Genomic DNA, 20,004 nt, shown 5'->3' with positions numbered 1-20,004 from the left:
CTGATTTAGTAAATAAAATAAGACCTGAAAAAATCATTCAGGTCAGATTTGAACCCATGACTGTGCGATATGGGTGGAGCACTCAACCAGCTGAGCTAACAAGCCAACTGGTAGCTATTCATTATGTTGGGTCTATCCAAGTGATGAATAATGATTGTATATAAACGAAAATCATATATGTGCACTGCGGTGAAGAAACGAATATAAGAGATCCTCGCAGCTATAAACACTGCTGAAGTGTACATATATAATTTTCTAACTCAATCATTAGTCTATTAAATACTTTTTGTAGTGCCCCCTCAAGTCACGCGAAGAATAAAATGAACATTAAACGAAGTCAGTCGTTCCCACGTATCACGAATGTCTTATACCCCATTCACACCAAAGCTTACACATGTTTTAGAGTTGTTTTGTTAAACACAGTTTAATGTTTTTTTCGTAGAAACTACATAACCTAATATTTATTAACTTAAAATGTAGCAGATTGGAAATACCCCCCGGTTAGCGCTAGCTTAAATCTAGGTTGCGGAAATGTACAGAAGCCAAGAAACTGTACAGAATAACGCAAATCCTCTATCAACTACAGATGCCTCCGATGACTTCTATTGATGCATGAAATAATTCCTTTCCGTATCCTGTGGGAAAAGAGGAACTGGCCTATCTTGAAAGTCTAGAAAAGTGATTTACTTGCACTCGCCAAAAACATTGCATCTTCGGTTCACAGTAAGCGCTTATTTGGACGCAGTGATAATAGGACGAGTTGAATTTTCAATCAAGATGTGTTACCAGCTGCTGCTCTGACCTTTTGCACCCTTTATCTCACGAGAGTGGTCAGATTTTAATTTCCTCTAACATTTATAAGACACTGTGTAGCATTTAGGTAATGAGAATTAAGCCTGATCAAGCTGCTGCCCGCGGAGGGACTAAGCGGAGCCCCATACCTATGTAAACATGATAACCATGCACGGTGGTCGGAAGGTGATAAAGCCGAACTGTCTTTCGTTTACTCGGTTTAAATGAAACCCACAACCTGAAGGAGGTTCGGATAAAATTATGGGAAGTAAAAATGAACCAACTTGAGCTCTGGTGCCTGCCTATCGTAATTAAACGTAGAACACCTAACAATCTACTCGAATCCAAATACAACTAGATAAAATAACTAAGAGTTATCTTAGGGGAGCATTCCCAAAGTGTACACTGCCACAGAGAAACTGAAATTTTGTGAAAGTTTCATGAAGCTGCACTTTCTGACGGATATTTTAGCGCTTTCTGTGAATCTGCAAGTAAATCGAATGGTGCACTATTTCTTCTGAGAATCCCTTGTGTATACTAATATCACGATATGACAGAAACCGTAATTTGTCTTATATTTTTTTTCATTATACTAAGAATTATAAAATTGTGTGAAATTCCACAATAATATTTTGTTGCCATGTGCATTGTTCACTCGATAAAGGTGATAGTCACTTTACCATTTCCAGCCGTATTATAACAACATTCATTTTCCTGATTTGTTCCACTGTTAGAAGATCCTCCTCCACCACCACAAGAGGGATCTTCATTAGCACCTCCAGCTCCCCCAGAGTAACCTCCACCGCCGCCAGCTCCCCCAGAGTAAGCTGGATCTCCGCCACCACCTCCGAACCCACCGTTATACGTTCCACCCTTTCCACTGTTGAAAAATCCTTTGCCACCTTTACCTCCTCCTCCTCCTCCCCCATTACCCTAAAAGCCGCCGCCGCCGCCACCTAAAACCGATAAAAGAAATGTCCAGTGAATCTCTCTTTAATGGTACCTGAGCGCATCTATATAGATGGCGGGAGAACAACTTTTTTGTTTTAATTTACAACTTAGTTCTGTTTTTCTATGCTTTGCCTTAAAGGACTTGAAAAGCAAGTTACGAAAATCGAATCCCTGTTCAAAATAAGTCCGTGTTATTCCTGCAATGCTTATGCTGTATCACCCAAATTCGTAATTAATCAACATTCTTGATAACTGTGCAAATATCCACCTTGTTTACGTTTATGACCTAGTGTGCATTCGTAAACTTGGTGGCTTTAAAATAATGTAATATGGGGGCAAGAGCGATGAGAATTTAAGAGAACGAGCTACATTCAAGTGAACGAATCTTTACGAAAAAAATATAATCGCCATGAGTTTTACAAAATTGGTAATTATCCAAACTAAATATACATCTAGACATCCTATCGATATTCCGCGCGTGTAGGAAGCATCAGGGAGTAAAAAGCTTCTAACATTCATGCCTTTTAGGGTGCATCAATTTGAAAGCATATTAACTATTGTGACTACTTTTTAGAAATTACAACCGGAAATGCACGAATCGTATGATTTAGATGTTATGAAATTTGAACAAACTTTATTTAAGATCCACTTTAGAGCCAAATTGTGACAAAGAGCCAGGCTTTATTACTTATGACATGTTTCAGCGAAATGTTTAAAGACCCGCTTTTTTTTTAATCTTTATTTGGCCCATGATAATAAATTTTCTTTACGAAACTGTAGAAAAGCGGTGTCAAGTTTTATGTCGATCCAGCCGAGCTATTTCAGTCAAGTTTAAATAAGCCTCTCAACTTCTTTTGAAAATACAAAGGTCTGCCACTGGTCATCATATCCGTCTTGGGGGATTGAAAAGTCAAAAACGTTCATGAAAAGCATTGCAGTGACGTGAGTAATTACTCTGAGGTAAACTTTCGCTTTAGGCTTCTCCAAAAGCTATTTCCCTAAAATTTTATCCGTTTTTAACTCGTGAATTGCGCGCATGCGCAAGAGCAAGTTATAGATACGATGTGGGGAATGGAATTCGCTCGCTCGCTCGCTCGCTCGATTGGTCGATTCCTGTAAACTTTTTTTAGATTTTAGGCTTTTGAGTGCATTTTATAGTTTTTGGCGAGCAATAAACAGACGAAATGGCGACCTTTTTTGCTAAGAATAGTGGTGGGGTGAAAAAGAAGCCAGAGATAATCTTAAAAGAGTTTTTTTTTTTCGTTTTAGTTTCAACAAGCGGCGCCAGCGACTGGCAGGCATGCAAGGATTCACACTGAAATAACAGAACAACCTTCGTTTTTCATAAAATTGTAATTTACAATCCTTGAACTTGAAAACAATCCGAAGATTCATTGAAAATATCACTTACTGCGTAGCGCTCGGAGTTTACAGATGTTCAAAAGCTTTTTCTGTTATAGCGTGAGATTGAGGACAAAATTGATCATTACGTTTCGTCGCGTGTGTTTTTCCTGTGTGAAGCAACAAAAGATGCCGGCGACTGACGAAATAACAAGTTAACACGAAAATCAGAAAACACCTAAACAAACAATTTTAGCTACCGATTTCAGTGAATTTTTAAAGAAAAATTTTCTTTTAAGTTTTTAAGACAATTTGAAGATTCAACATACATACAACGTACTAAAATGCGAAAGTTACACACCACGAAATTGATAACTAGGCCTGAAATGAAATTCTATCTTGTTATTGATTATACGTTGCCTAGCACGTGACTTAGATCTACCCAGGCGGAGATCCAAAATGACGGTGGCAGGCTTGGCTTAATTATATCACTCAAAACTCGTTCCCGTTTGTCTCATTTGATAAAGAGGGAATCGTTAATGTTTTCATTAAGACAGTATTGCCTTGATTTTCTAATATTTACAACGAAAGACAGTAAATTTCACTTTTCACCCACATTTACTTCCAACCTTTTCTTTTGAACCAGAAACAAAAATGATAGACGTTTAAAACACATGACATCATCCACCTTGTCAAATGTAATAGCATGGTCATTTCAATTGTAATGCCTTCTTATCCCAACGTTACTTTGTTTCTTTGCTACATTAGCGAACACTGAACTACTGCTCGTACTCCAGATATGACAATCAACCACAAAATTCCCTAAACCAGATAACATTAAACATAAAAAAATCATGTGTCAATTCACGAGTTTGCTCACAGAGCACTTTGATTATTCATCTTACTCCAAAAAATTGGGTTGTAAAAGGACAAAGTACTCACGAGCCTCTTGTGAAATGTATTTGCTATCCCATACTATTGCAAGAAGAGTAAGTATGTAGACGAAATCATTTATTATACCAATACGAGAAGAGTCTTGTACCAACTCCCCCTCCTTCCCCGCCGCCTTTAATTCAGACGCTATGAGATTGTTGTACAAGGAAGGTTGACGGGGGGTGCGGGTTTCTCGAGCAAGGGCCAAGGAGATGAAAAGCCCCGCTATTCTTCACTTCATGTCTTTTCAAAGAACTTTCGAGCAAAGTTGGATTTTTTATTGCAAAACAATTATCCCTTCCTTTCTGCCAGGGATTGCCACTATAGGAACCGACTCGTTTCAAACTGTGCAAGCGAATAATTAGCCCCATCAACATGACAAGTTTTTATATAACCGCACCCGACAAAATCCACGAATATTACAATGTATTTTGGCTTCGGATTGAAAGTGCTTAAGTCCCAAATTACCTTTTTTTTCGGGATCTGAAAGGGCTTTGGTACAGTTTTATGGAAAAAGGGTGAAGATTTTATTCTCACACATTCATATCTTCTCTTCAATAATAATCACTGAACTATAAACATATATAGTCAGAGGTGGCAAGAAGCTAAATTCTACACTTTTACGACTTGAGAGATAATGGTTGCTTGACTTCATTTCCCGAATCTTTGCTCAACAATCTTTTTTGTGAAGATCAAAAATTCCATCTTATACGAGGGACAAAGCTTTTAAAGAATGGCATGAGTCGAAAAAATGATACCGTTTAGTTTGGTTTTATTCCTAAAGACGCCAACTTGTAAGATTTTAATTTCTTATTTGAATTACCCGAAAATTACATACCTGCCAACATGGCGAAACTTGAGCTGGTTACTTTCAGTAGGTTCTGATCGATTCCATTAAAGTTAGGAGAGTCTGGGAAAATGTGGAAACAGTCATGTCCCTTAAATTTCCTCAAGACATACGAGTCATCAGAGTCTGCAAGACCCCCAACCTTGCACGCGCTTCTGCAAATTTCACTTAATTTCCTAGACATATCCCAAATTGAGAATGTTGTGCAGAGTTAATAAAGACGCAAACTGCCTCTTATATCTACAATTCACCATCCATTAGGCCTGTGGTCAAGGCCATTCAACGGCCATGTGAGTCGTACGTGAATCTTCCGTCTCCAATCTAAACTAAAAACGAAGGTCGGGAAATTGACGTAGTGAACTTAAGGATTCTGGTATTTTCGGTGAAGTACATTTCCAGGTTCTTTTCCCCAAATAACTTTGTTCTCAATTAGTGTTAAGTTATAACTTAAGTGCAACTAAGTAAAGAGCCATTACTGACATTTAGGAATCAATTTATTGATTTTTAACATAATGTAATATAAATTGACACTACTGACTGAAAACTCATGGAAATAATAATTGTTATTACAATTACACCTTTCTTCTCCTTTTCATGAAGAAGAGCTCGACGAGAGCCTCCTTAAAAGTTATTCTAAATGTTGACAAAAACACACTAATCTAACAAGTAAATAAAGTTTTGCGGAAACTTGAACGTGTCATCACCTTAACATATATAACCGCTTTTACACCCTGCTTTCTGAAAACGAAAACAGAACTTAAATGACTGAATTTCATTTTAGAATTCGTTAGTCCCCTCTTAATTAATCAACATCTGGAAACACATTACTTTAATATTTTTTTTTTTCACTTTACAAGATTCCGCTAGAGGTGAAGCTGAACCATTTTCAATTGACTGGGAATCCTAAAACTAAAACTAAAACAATAAAAAAATGACGTATTCCAATGATAAAAACCAAAAGACACCAAATGTATCACAAATTAGTGAAACACACTTTTCGCGAATAGTTTGCAAACGGTCGCGGTAAAAATGCAGTCTGTATCATGCGCAGCGAAATACGACCTAAACACAGACAAAGCCAGAATGTATATAAATAAAGGATTCTGTTGATAATTAACAAATGAGGCCATATAAATCCCAAATCAAATTTAAGTTTTCTGGACAATTTGTAACTTGTGTCAATGGCAGTAAAACTGAAACCTGTGTCATGCAAAAAAAAGCATTCAGTCGGCCCAAAGACCGGTCGGAAAAACAAAGATATTGGGTCTAACTGATCGTATTAAAATGGAAATCTATTTTAGTTTTGACTTAATCAGGAAAAATAAATTGATAAACCCTCGCAGTCAGTTGAAAATCATTCTTAAATATAAGTAATGATTGAAGTATAGAAAAACATGAAGGACTGTCTTCCCAACATTTTCTCTACAAAATACTTACTAGTCCTAATACCCTGCATGTTATTTATTAACTAGTTATCAATTGATGCGCGTGTCCATCTGATAAATTGCGCAAAAGAGAGCCGCAAAAAAGAACAAAACGTATGTAGGAGACGTATTCCTTACGTCAGGTGATGTTCACAAATAAAACTACTCTAGAAAATTATATTTGTAAATTTAAAATCTGAACTCAAAAACAAATGAATTTAACTCCTTAGGTTTGCACCGTTTGGCCAACACCTTAAAGCGCTCAGTAACTAAACATGAAGATTAAACAAAAGATTACTCAACTCCGGAGTTTAGAGACTAACAACAATCAGCCTTCAAAACAGAATTAGCCTTACACTTTCGAGAGAGTACTGCCGAGGGCGTGTCACGGAAGAAACGTGATGATAACTCTACCATGTTCATAGCTATTGAAGCAACATTCATTTTGCTGATTTTTCCCATCGTTAAAAGATCCACCCCCTCCCCCACAGGAAACTTCATCACCCGCACCCCCATTTCCTCCAGAGTAACCTCCACCGCCTCCAGCACCACCGCTACCTCTTCGTAAACCACCGCCACCTCCAAACCCACCCTTAGCAGTTCCACCCTTTCCTCCCTGAAGATATCCTTTACCTCCTTCACCAGAACCGCTCGCAGAATTGTTTCCATCACTGTAGAAGCCGCCGCCACCGCCGCCGCCACCGCCACCGCCGCCACTGCCACCATCACCGCCGCCACCACCACTGCCACTACCACCACCTACAATAAACGAAAAGTGAGTAGCAGTTGTCTTATAGACGGCTCCTATTTGATTGCTTACTTTAGAGCGTTTAAACGACGATTCGCAATATTTTCAACTAAGAGCACTTATCAATTTTTGGAAGTTTGTTTAAAAATATAATGGGGTAGTCAATTACTAGAAGTAGAAAAGCTTATCAGGACAAAAGAAATGTAAATGAAGTGAGAGTATGCATATTGACGGATCGGTGGTGAGCAGTAAATAAATATGTACGATTTTTAAAAACTGAGCGGAAAACCCAGTTGAACTTTAGATATTCTAAGAGGTGCCTCCGAGAAAAGAAAAATTTTAAAGTTAGAATTACTAGTTTCAATAATTAAGTTCTGATAAATCTTACTGTGGTCTTCCTCTTTTGATGGAGATTGACCACTAGTTTTTCCTCCATGTCCGTTGCTTCCTCCTGTCCCCAAAGGCGAGTTGTTCCCTGCATTTCCTGTTGTGTTTATGGACGCATCACATCCCGGATGTTGTTTTGACATATTTTTAACCCCACCTCCACCTCCAGCTATGATCAAAGATTTGTTGTTTCCTCTCACTACAAATGTACCTCCACCACCTCCAGCAGTTTTTGTGTTTTCACCCCCTCTTTTCCCTTTTTGACCAACAAGTATACGAATGATCTCATCTTTCGTCAAAATAAAGTTTCCGATCATCCGCGCCCCTCTTCCTCCGGTTTTGATGACACTGTCCTTACCGTACCCCCCTGAGGCACCTATTGCTTCTATTCTGTATTCACCAGTGCGTGGCACAGTCCACAGTTGAATACCGCTGGACACTGTTACTTTTCCGTCATGGTTTTGATCTTTGTAATGACTCCCAATCGAGTCTGGACCCATTGATCCAGTCTCACCAAGATTTGTAAACACAGCCGTAAATCCTGCATTTAAACACACAAGAGATTGTCAAAATTTTCTTTGCCATTTCCAATGGTGCCATTACTGAGGAAATATTCTTACAGCTACGTAAATTATTGAATTACCGAAAAAAAAAAGGAGTAAAAACGTCAGTCACTTGGAGTGTTCGATACGTGTTCGATTAGTTAGGTATTGACTTACTCCACTGCATATGAGGATAACATTCGACTATTTCGACGATTTCATAAACTATACGGTTGAGCCACCACGGGATTTCCCGCGATAAGAGTAGTTTTTCTCGTCAAATTATTCCAGTTTGTGGTTCAGCGATCACACGTGAGAGAGAAAGGAGGAGAGTGAAGAAGGAAGGAACTCCATTTGACCAAAGATGATAAGTCAATTGAATAATGCTATGCAGAGCAATTTTCAAATCATTATAACAAGTTGTCCGGCATTGTATTAGTTTTGCCTTACTTCGCCCTGTTATTAGTCCAGGAAACTCGCGTCAACTTGTAGCAGCTCGATTGTGATTGAGATGACACACAGCAAACAACGTCCAAGCGCTCGCTTTTGAACAGGAAATGAAGCATTGTGTGGTGTAAACTACTCTTTACAAGAGGTACCTCTCAATCGTTATTATCATTCAGGCCTTACCTTGTACACAGCCATACAGTTCTACCCTCATTGATATCCAGTCCTGCCACTCTACTGGTTTAAAACGAATGTAACGCGCTGTGATTGGTGGGTTAAGGTCGTGATAAACCACGGTATTCTGATCAACGTTTCCTGCAAAAACCTTGAATTTACAACACAAGAGGTTTTTCAATAAATCTTTGATAACAATTAATTTTATGAATATCAGTTATTACGATGTGAAAACAGTCCCCCAACTCGCTCATACACCATTCCTCTAGTCGTTCCTCTCGGGGGCCTCAATATTTTACAGTTATTATGGACGGTGCGTTTGCAAAACCCCTGCCAATGATGATCCAAAAATACTTCTTTCCCTGTTTAAACGGGAATCAATACAAAAGAAATCGATTTTACCTTCGTTGTTTTTTGCCCTGGGACTGTATAATTGTAGAACCTTTCTGTGTTGTTGCCGTACTGAAGATTGTACTTTGTAACCCACTCCACCTGGTTTCCATCATTTCCTTGTGTTGCCACACGTGTCACTTGAGTGTGCAGAATAACCAGATCAACTTGGAGCCACTGATCCGTATCATTCTTTGCAGCTGCCCAAGATCCCGCTCTGTCAGGATTTACAACATGAAGTCTGCTCTGAGTGGTGGAGTGTTTAGAGTCTCTCTCTGAAGAGGCGCTTAATTGTCCATCAGAGATTTCACCGCTTTGCATGCCCAGAAATCTTCCGCATTCTGTTTAAAAAAGGTTAACAGGCGTTTTACAAATATAACTTATCTCCAGCAGCGAAATAAAAGCAGCCATGAGATCATGAGGCAATTAATGAAGTGTAGGTAACACTGAGCTGAAAATTTCGTTAACATAATTACAGAAGCCTTCAACAAAATGAACTTTAAAGAGCTTCTATGATCAGATCAACTGTAATGCGTAGTCCTTTTCTATCTCAAGCCTATTAGAAGAAAACTGTCCATAGTTTCGTTTGATTGAAACTTAGAAGAAATTTCTGGACACACCAATCACTGCTTTTGATATTTAGTTCTGTTTTTGGTTTGGCTGATTTAACTTCTAACTTTCATAAACTTTATCTGGTTTTTCTTGACCAGAGGATCGATGGATTCGGTTCAAAACAGTATCAATTACTCAGCTTATTTAATACGCCGGTTAGATACAATGATTATCAGCTTTAGAGGAAAGCCATTTCCCTTACCTTTCACGCATCCATACAGCTCCACTCTCATTGATATCTCGTTATTCTTCTCCACGGGTAGAAAACGTATGTACCTTGCTGTGATTGGTGGGTTCAGATCGTGATAAACAACATTGTTCTTGTCTGTGTTTCCGTCAAATTCCTGCATCATAATAGATGTGAAATAAATCTCGAGTGTTTTTATCTAAAATGCGCGGTACGTGCCCGCCTTATAGTATGCAATGCTTTTCGCCGGTTAAACTGTGAAATATCTCACGAGCGACTTGATTCATGAAATCCCATGCCACCGTAAGTTAAGATAAAGTCGAAGTTTTCTACAAATATCTCTTTGAGGTTACTAAAAACCTGAATAGATGAGATTTGTACCTGGGCAAAGAAAATGGTAAATTTATGAAATTTTCATACATCGTAACAATTTTCTTGAACAACTGCCGACTCATACATCGTAACAAATCGAGAAACGAAGCTGATCTGATCGCAAAGTGGACTGTTTGTCCTAACAAACTACTCAAAGAACACATTGGGAAGTTTGAGTTAAGGAATGAACTTGACTTTGTGTACAATGAGCAACTCATGTTTTAGAACCCTTCGCCACTTCTGATCAGTTTTACCTTTGATATGGTTTGTCCTTGTTCCTTGTAGTTTTGAAATCTCACTCCAAAGTTGCTGTATTGTAGCTTGTACTTCTTCACCCATTTGTTATGTTGATGGGATCCCTGTGTTGCTACTCGTGTTACTTCAGTGTTTTGAGCCCTGAGATCGAGCTGAAGCCACGGATTAGAATCCTTCTTATCATGATCAGCTATCCAAGTCGTCCCTGTGTGATGTAATCTTACAATTTTCGCCTCATTCTCTTCTAGGGAAGAGAAACTTATTTGCTCATCGGTGATTGCACCACTTTCCATACCAAGTGTTCTTTGACAACGTAAATCTAATTTAAAACAAAAGGAAATCTAAATGAAAAAAGAGAGTCGCAACATCTTAATATACCTTAAATTGTTCACATGCCATTGGTAGATATTTTCCATTTTACATAATATGAGTACATTTTGGCTTGTGCCCACATCAGGTGTATTTTTTTAATGAGAAAATATCTCCTTAATGCTGTTTACATGTTTGTGAGTAAACGTTGTTGTGAAGAGCTTGGTGTATAATCTTCCATTTTAACAGATCAAGAGCATCAGATCTCTTCATTGATTTTATCAAGCATTTTCTTATATAAAACTTTGAAAGCCCACAATATATAGAAACCTCGTTTCAATTATTTTTTCTGCCAATTGTTGTATGAATTGATGACGTTCATCCTTCATCAAAATTGAGTTGATGTGAACCCAAAAGGGGCGAACGTTTTTAAAGTGGTGTTATGAGGTCGTTCGCTCATGATAAACAACAGATATCGGTTTGAATGTGGTACAAAAAAGTGTCTACTTGCTCATTCAACGAACCTGACTAGAGTAATCCTTGATCAACCTTAAAGGTAAAGGTCTTTCTAGAAACTTGATTTTAGGGAATTACTCAGAGCAATTTTTTGCCTATGATGCTTACATAGTTAACTCATTATGGAGCTTCTTGAACCTTAGAATTCAAGAGTGACACTTTAACACTTGGCACGCGTATAAAAGCTTTATGAGCGGGGAGGTGTCATTTACAAGAAAATATCAATGTGTTGAAATAAACCAGTTTGTTGCCGCTACCAGAGATGGTGAGTTCTGAGACCAAAAGGTGCTCTACAAAAGATGCTTCGACGTAACAGACAGCTAATCCGGTTTTTGAAGCGTATAATTGTAATGTATAAACCATCATAATTTTGTTTAAAAATGCTTTTCCTTCAATGTTGAAGCTGGCTTTTAGAATGGGCTCGTGCTTTAAAATTACCGTTGTAAACCTGAAAAGCGTTGTGACCTATCGCGTCCCCAAGACGACACTTCTAAGACTCCCTAAGTTTTCTGCGGTGCAGTTGCATTTGCTGAACACGTGTCATAAATCTTAACTGTAAATTATCCTGTAACCTGCTCTAATTATCCCATTTGCATCTAGTTCTGCAGCGGTGTTCGTCAGCAACGTACACGAAGGGGCGATAGAGAATTATTAGATAGAAATTTTTCTGTCTCACCATTTATGCAGGCAAATGGTCTGACATGCTAATATTGAATTTTTCTGCATACAGCTTGAAAATTGTTTGCACTCTTTTGGTGTACACGTGATCCAACCAGGATTAACCGACTAGACAGCAGTTCAGAACTTCTGCCTTAGTGCATAAAATCTATCCCAGACCACCTCGTCAAGTGTTCCTTTGCTTTTGCGGGCGCCACTCAAGAGAAAAAGGAACTGAAACTCCGGAACCAAACGAATGCTTATTTCATGAAAGTATAAAGGTATTAATTCGTATAAAATTTAATTGTTGAATATTGACTATATTGACGATTGCCTCTTTCCCTATATTTTTTTGAATACGCCCCTGACTGAAAATGGACGCGTGATCTAGCGCCTAATGCAATTCTAAAAGCGAATGCGTCCTAAATGGTAGCAAAAGGCCATTTCTCCTCCCAGTTCACAGAATAAAACAATAGCTATAGGTTCTAACCTAAATTCACACACTTGTATTCGACTTTCAGATATTTAAATGTACCAGGGCATGGATCACCAAAAACTGAACGATCTGCGTGCAGCTCGCAACTAGCTTCTTCGTCGCACTTCATCCGCACAATGACCGATGAGTTCTCAGCTTTGCAGTTTGTATCTCTAACTTGGGTACGGCTACAAGTGTTTGAGTCCAGTCTACCATAATTTGCATCCACAACGTCGATAGCTCTTTGGTCATTTTTACAACTTATGGTGCTTTTTTTTCCCTCGCAAATGATAACAGACCGTACTTTCTCTGAATAAAGGAGAAAAAAAAATCAAACAGCACTATCAATACGTCAAAGATTTTGGAACAATGTTCACTTGCAGAGCACCCTACAATTTTGCTAGTCTTGTGCCGGCGTCAGTTCAACCGATAACTTACACGCTGCCAATACTGCGCTTCTTGTCTGATGCAGCTAAGTTTACATCAATTGGTTCTATCTTTATACGTTGAATTGTAAGATCTTCGGGTATTGTTACACTTAGTATTTACATCACAGTCGTGTGTTCCGTCCATACACTCATCGAGATCTAGAACTCGAAAAGGAAAATACACGAATAGGAAAATAATGTAAATGAGTCCGTTTTTCTAACTATTCTGAAAAACTGAAGGTAAAAGACGGAGTATGAATATGTCAGAACTAGTTACCTATGCATTTAGCTCCATTTCCTTGAAATCCGTCTTTACACGTGCACTTATAAGATCCCGGGGTATTGTTACATTCAGCATTCACATCACAACCGTGTGTTCCGTTCAAACACTCATCTATGTCTGAGACAACAAAATGAATATCATTAGAATATGAAGGTTATTTTGACTTGCTCTGGCTGCACGAATTTTGTCTTTATGCGAACGTTTCCAGTTGTCAAATAAAAATACTTACCTACACAGTTTGTCTTATTTCCCAGATATCCTTTCTTGCACCTGCAGGAGTACGATCCAATGGTGTTATTGCATGTGGTATTACCTTCACAGCTATGTTTACTAGACAAGCACTCGTCTATGTCTATAAGAGGAAAGAAAAGGCCGTTTTCTTCATCTGAGTTTGTTTGTTCATGTGTTCCGATCATACACTCATTTAGATCTAGAACACGAAAAGGAAAATAATGTAAATGGGACCGTTTTTATAACTAATCTAAAAAACTGAAGGTAACGGACGGAGTGTGAATATGTCAGAACTAGTTACCAGTGCATTTAGTTCCATTTCCTTGAAATCCATCTTTACACGTGCACTTGTAAGATCCCAGGGTATTGTTACACACAGCATTCATATCACAACCGTGTGCTCCGTTCAAACACTCATCTATGTCTGAGGCAACAAAATGAATACCATTAGAATGTGAAGGTTATTTCGACTTGCTGAGGCGGCACGAATTTTCGTCTTCACGCGAGCGTTTCCTGTTGTCAGATAAGAATACTTACCTGTACAGTTTGTCTTATTTGTCTGATATCCTTTCTTGCACCTGCAGCAATATGATCCAATGGTGTTATTGCATGTCGTATTACCCTCACAGCCATGTCTACCAGACAAGCACTCGTCTATGTCTATAAAAGGAAAGAGAAGACGATGGACTTTATCTAAGTTGGTTTCCTTAAAGATTTTCATAATTTCATGTTTTTATCTAGATATGGGATCACGTCTGATCTTTGAGTAAACTTTGTACTCAGTTTTTTTTACATTCGCTTCGTAAGAAAGAAAACTGAGAGATTACAGTTACTTCGCGTAGATGGTGAGTAAGAGACCGCATTAAAAAAACTGAGACTGAATGAGGTAAAAAACACAGATGAGTGATGAATCCCTTTCCAAGATGAACCATGAGAAGCAACATAATTGTTCATATCTAAGTCCTCTTTTGAATTATGAATAACTTATGCCATTCTGGATTATTCTTCTAGCAAGCCATGAAAGGCAAAGGCTTTAACCTGCGATGTTCTGTGACTATCAAACTATTGAGGTGTTCGCGATTGTTTGGTACTCACCCCTCTCAAATAAGTCTACCCAATCACCTAAAAGAACTTCAATTTGAGGGAGGGGCCTGCAGAGCTTATCACTTATACATTATGTTTCTGCCTCAATAAAGATATAAGACTTCTTACCCTCATCACAATTATGGCCTTTAAATCCAGATCCATCAACACACAAACACTGATAGTCTCTGTCTGTAAAGCCAGCTTGGCATGTTGCATTATTCTTGCAAGGATTCTGCTTACAAGCATTCTTAGGAAGGAAAGGAAGAGAGAAACTTAAAATGATTTTACAGGCAAGAAAGTTCCCTCGCATGTATTCATTTGTTCCCGTTCCAAGCGGTGTATTTAAGAACAAGTCTCTGTAAAATCAAACATCTTGGGAAATGAAAATTTTCAATATTTAATGCTGTCACTGATGAACCAAAGGGCACAATCTTCTCAGTTATTAGCTTGATAATCTCCACAGACTAACGTTATTGGACCGAACGATATCCTTTTTCTTCCTGGTGAGCCGGCCACCTCAGGGGAAAATTAAAGAGACCTTTGACTTCCTCTCGTGTAAATCACTGGGAGATTGCGTTATATTCATCTTTCTTTAAGCATGTAAAAGATTTCCGGGAGAAACGTATGGAAAATAATGGTGATGGAATCGCTGTTCTTGTTCCTGAAGGACATGAACCAATCCAGATTACATATTAACCATGCGGAGTTTCGTTCAAGTGACAAATTGCAATTTGCGTGTGGATAACAAGTTGTTTGAAAGGTGGAATTAATCTTTTATTTCGAACTTTGTTATGATATTTTCTTTATCAAGGCATGGAAGGAAACATCGATTGACTCGATAGCACTGCGGCGGTGATAAGTCTCTCCTTGTCATATCTTATGCAAATTTTCCAACAGTTTTCTGCCAGTTTTCAGAAGATTTGAAATATCTTAGTTCCTGTCACAAGAAAATGATAACTGCCCGAATCCAAATTGCTATTGTTGCAACTGGGTTTTACATGTAGTACCGCCGCTGACAAATTACGATTTATACTCTTAGATTCTCAGTGTTTATGAGTGTTCAATCAAGGTTTTCCTCTTTATTTTTTGGTTGTTTTTAATTCAGAAAGCGGAAATCTGCTGACATATATGAAAAATAACCACTTCCTGTCTTCTTTGGAGCGACTGATGGAAACTTCATGGAGAAATACTGCGTCACGCCATCATGATAACGTACATGTTTATGACAAATAACCGGTGTGAGGATACTTTCGTGTAGATTAGCCCAACATGTTTCAAATGACATACAAGTATAACAGTGTATCTTCAGAGGACTTCGGGTTGCTCAAATTCCCATGAAAGAAGGTGCAGCACTCGGAATCTGGATGATATGCACACGATTTGAGGTATATGTTTGTAGTTACGTCGAGTATTCCTCCATGAAGGTTGATCAATTTTTTTTAAAAGATGACAGCCAGAGGCGAGATTTCTCTTCGGGATATTGCTCATAAGATAACAGTCTTTCAAAGCCTCGCACTTTTAATTTGTCTGAAACATTTGTTGTTGAGAACATTAGGTGTAAACATCGCCAAATTATGCAATATCTGATTTTGAGCTTTTTTCGCGAATTGTCCCTATAAAAAGTAGAGGCAGGCCCGCAGAGATTTTTACATATTTAAAAACTAGAATATTATAACCAGCTAGGTGGGTAGTTTCAGTTCCAGAATCGGTGTTCTTTTGGAGAAATTCAGATAAATGTTTTCCCTGTTTTACCCGACAACAAAAATGACCGAAAGTGTACCGAGATGAATAATCTATTGGTGTGTTCACATTCACTCTCAGGGAAAATTGAATAAATCAAAGTAAAGACGAATGGTTTCACTATATATGGTAGAAGTGGCAATTTGTAATGTTTTATTTAGCTTTAGATAGAGAAATAAATATTTCACTCTTTTTTTGCGACGTTTTTGTATGAAAATGAGGGCCCCAGGCCTCGAACAAGCAGCCGTTGTTGCCGTGGCAACAAGGGTGCTGCGACCTTTAAAAAGGGCATTGTTGTGCACCCCTGAGTGCCTAACTGCATGCAAAATTTGAAGGGGGTTGAAAATTTTCATTTCCCAAGATGTTTGATTCTTACAGAGACTTGTTCTTAACAGATTAGAGAGGCTGGGGTATCCCCTGGTGCGGTATCAAAGCTTTCTTGGACTAGGGAATATTACTTTTAACCCATAGAATTCATCCTCACCTCTGCTCCGCGGTAAATACAACTTTTGTACTCCACCAGGTCTTCATCGTGTTCAATAGTCGCGTTATTCAGATCACACTTATGTTTTCCAGACGAATTTTTTACCTCATAGAAGTTATAACTGACGCAGTTAGGTTCCAAGTAGCATTGAAACATGCAGAGATCCTCGTTGACAACGTCAATAGTTCGAACCGTGTGATTCTCCAACCGGAAGCCAAGTTTATGAAAACTGGTAAACTTTAAATTGCGGCAATTACCTGGAGAAAGAATTTACTAAGTTAGAAAGTTGCTATGTAGTACTAGGAACTTTAACTTAAACTGGAACTTTACAGCAGTGTTACTCCTGAATCATTGCTCTAATTTGAATTTTGGTTTTCTGCCTTGCGTATAACACCAGTCGAGTGACTTTAAATATTGTTCTGAATGATAACGGCAATAAATTTTTAACTTTTTGATGCGATCACCTTTTACAACATTTAAACCATGAATGAAAGTGATCCTCACAGTAATGTGCACTACTTAGGCAGTAGTAAAAATAAGGCCTGAAAAAAATTCAGGCCTGTACGGGATTTGAACCCATGACCTCTGCGATATATATTTGAACTGCGGATAAAGACATGAATGAAAGTGATCCTCACAGTAATGTATTTTCACTACTGCCTAAGTAGTGCACATTACTGTGAGGATCACTTTTATTCATGTCTTTATCCGCAGTTCAAATATATGACTTTCATATATTCTTAAACATTTAAACCATCGGATTGAAAATGTTATAAAACAATTGAGAACACGAAAGATGCGTAAGAGTTGCTCGAGGCGTAGCCGAGAGCAACTATAGTTTCTTGAGTGCTCTCAGTCAAACTTCCCAAGTGCTTCATAACTCGATGAACGCACGCTGACGTATGAACCAATTGTTAAACAAAAGTTTTACCTCCGTATTGTGCATTAACAATGGCTAAGAGGCGAACTGACTGAAATTTACACTCGAGAATGCACATTTTAAAGGCGTAATTGAGTGTAACAGTAAAATAAATCCTAAAATGTCACATTTTGGTCGAGTGAAATAGAAATACGATGAAAGGAATCATACTGCCTTTTAGAATCCGATGTCCAAGTAGTAATTGACAACAAAACTTGAAAAGCGGTAGAAAATAGGACGCTGCATGCTGTACTTATGGTTTTTTGACAAATTCCTTTTTCTAGAATTTCTCGTTCAAGCCATAGGTTAAAGTCTGCATTTCACATCATCTTCTTTAAGAGCGTGTTTTCAAAAATTTCTGTTTTCGACGGACAACTCTATTATCCAGATTGGGGTTGACGGTACGATAAACTGTAAGAATAAATTTGCTTTTTAAAGTTACTGCACTAAGTGAAAGTGAGGACTCAAAGTTAGGTGTTGAATATCGAGCCTGAGGTAAAATTTTCATGTCAGTCAAAACAGGATGTCTGTATCAATTAATGATGAATTCCTTTTCAAAAATACATCCTCTCTAGTGAACACGTCTGTGGTTTTCCATCAGACAGAATCTACACTAAGCTACTTACTTTCCTTTATTAAAATTTCCTTTCTGCAGAGGCTCCCCGCAATCCACAAAGTCCTCAATTTATAGGATTGTAATATTTGAATCAACTTAAGGATCAACTTTAGAGCCAGATTTTTTAGCAAAATGGCCAAGTTTTGATGCAAATAACACGTTTCAGCTCAAAGTAAAAAGCTCTGTTGCTTTTTCTTTTATTTTTAATCATTTTCCCTGAAACGTTATTTCTAGTCGAAAAGACTGTATTACATAAGTTCCACTTCTGTGTCAAGTTTTCATTTGATCCAGCCGAGCCATTTCAGTTGAGTTCAACAAGACTCTCCACTTGTTTTAAAATTCGAAGATCTGCCTATAGTCATCTTATCCTTTGTGTCCCATCAAAAAGTCGAGAACGTTTATGGAAAACATGGCAGAGACCTGATTATTATTTTGAAGTAAAACTTTCCTAAAACCCATGTTCCCTAAAAACTTTTAATTCTGAACCTCTTATAAAATATGAGCGTTGTCTTATGCCTATCTGGAGCGAAACTTGGTCAAAGTTTATTTTCTGAAATATTTCGGGAAGAAGTTTGTGTGGATATCTCAAGGCTTAGTTATGTTTATTAGGATGATAAAAATGTAACATAAAGACTCGGTAAACTTTTAAATAGAACTCAAACATGAGCTAGGACATAACCGTAGGAAAATCTCACCTTGTCCTTCTGGTATCAGAGAAGCCAAAACGGTGAGAACAAAGCAGTAGAAAACAAACAGCATGTTCCCACAAAACGCCCGCTATAATTCCAACGAACGGCTTAAGTGAGTTTTTCAACTTTATGCCGAGGAACATCAGACAAATTGAGACAGCTGTAGTTAAATATGCGTTCAAATACTCTACACTTATTACTTTCGGCGGGAGATTGTCACCATAGCAACCGACTTGTCTCTGTGCAAGCGAATAATTAACCATATCTATAAAGATGAGGTTTTATATAACCACACACAACCATCCCAGCGGATATAACAATGTGTTTTGACTTCAGGTTATAATTACCCATGCCCAAAATATTCAAATTTTTTCAAGGGACCTACAGGAGGCTTTGTTACAGAAACAGGTCAAATATTCTATTCTATTATTTAACTATGTATTTACTTCAATAATAATTACTGGACTATAAACATACATAATCAAAAGTAGCAGGAAGCTCAATACCATGATTTTACGACTCGAGACGATTTTAAGTTCTGGAAAACAGGAACTCTTAATGGTTAATGAACGTCTTTTCATGAATGGGAAAAAATGATCGCGCTTCCCTTAAAATTAATATTTGTCCCATAATCAGGCATTTTTAATAACAATAACTGACCACACGACCACCCTTTAGTTATGAAAACCTTATTGTGAAGCGAACAAAGCTCCCTGCGATTCAGTGTCTATTCAAAAACTAATCTACCTAACCTTAAAACACTTCAGAACCAGGAAAAATTGATCGCGTTTCCTTTAAAATTTATATTTGTCCCATAATCAGGCATTTTTAATAACAATAACTGACCAGAGGACTACCCTTTAGTTATGAAAACTTTATTGTGGAGTGAACAAAGCTCCCTGCGACTCAGTGTCTCTATTCAAAAGCTAATCTACCCAACCTTAAAACACTTCAGAACCAAATAACGTAGAAGATAGTTACCCTTACCAGGTGCTTTAAATAAAGAGATTTCATTCCTACTGTCATGCCCAGTTGTAGATCACATTGGTAAAGAACCCATACTTAGTAGCCGAGAAACAAACCACCTATGTGGCAAATTATTCATGACAGTTTTTTAATAACTTGCATGGAGTGTGATCTCTTCGGTGATGCCAAATTAAATCTACTGA

At 37.9% G+C, this 20,004-nt stretch overlaps 1 protein-coding gene across 1 annotated transcript; it reads right to left on the bottom strand.

Moving 5' to 3' along the window:
• Positions 1 to 1,443: 1,443 nt before the first annotated feature.
• LOC149039440 (uncharacterized) lies at positions 1,444 to 18,905 on the bottom strand. The gene is made up of 15 exons (XM_089185807.1): positions 18,842 to 18,905; positions 16,612 to 16,868; positions 14,514 to 14,634; positions 13,839 to 13,961; positions 13,603 to 13,725; positions 13,300 to 13,500; positions 13,065 to 13,187; positions 12,375 to 12,668; positions 10,402 to 10,721; positions 9,791 to 9,932; positions 8,989 to 9,317; positions 8,596 to 8,737; positions 7,502 to 7,964; positions 6,826 to 7,037; positions 1,444 to 1,637 (listed from the first exon to the last, which is right to left on the bottom strand). Exons 1-15 carry the CDS (start codon positions 18,903 to 18,905, stop codon positions 1,444 to 1,446), a joined length of 3,108 nt encoding a protein of 1,035 aa, XP_089041933.1.
• Between the last annotated feature and the right edge of the window lie 1,099 nt (positions 18,906 to 20,004).

This window comes from Pocillopora damicornis, chromosome 10 (assembly GCF_964200805.1).
Source record: "Pocillopora damicornis chromosome 10, jaPocDami1.2, whole genome shotgun sequence".
NCBI classification, from domain to species: domain Eukaryota; kingdom Metazoa; phylum Cnidaria; class Anthozoa; order Scleractinia; family Pocilloporidae; genus Pocillopora; species Pocillopora damicornis.
Note: the sequence above shows the minus strand (reverse complement) of the source record. Positions and strands in the feature narration are given on the sequence as shown.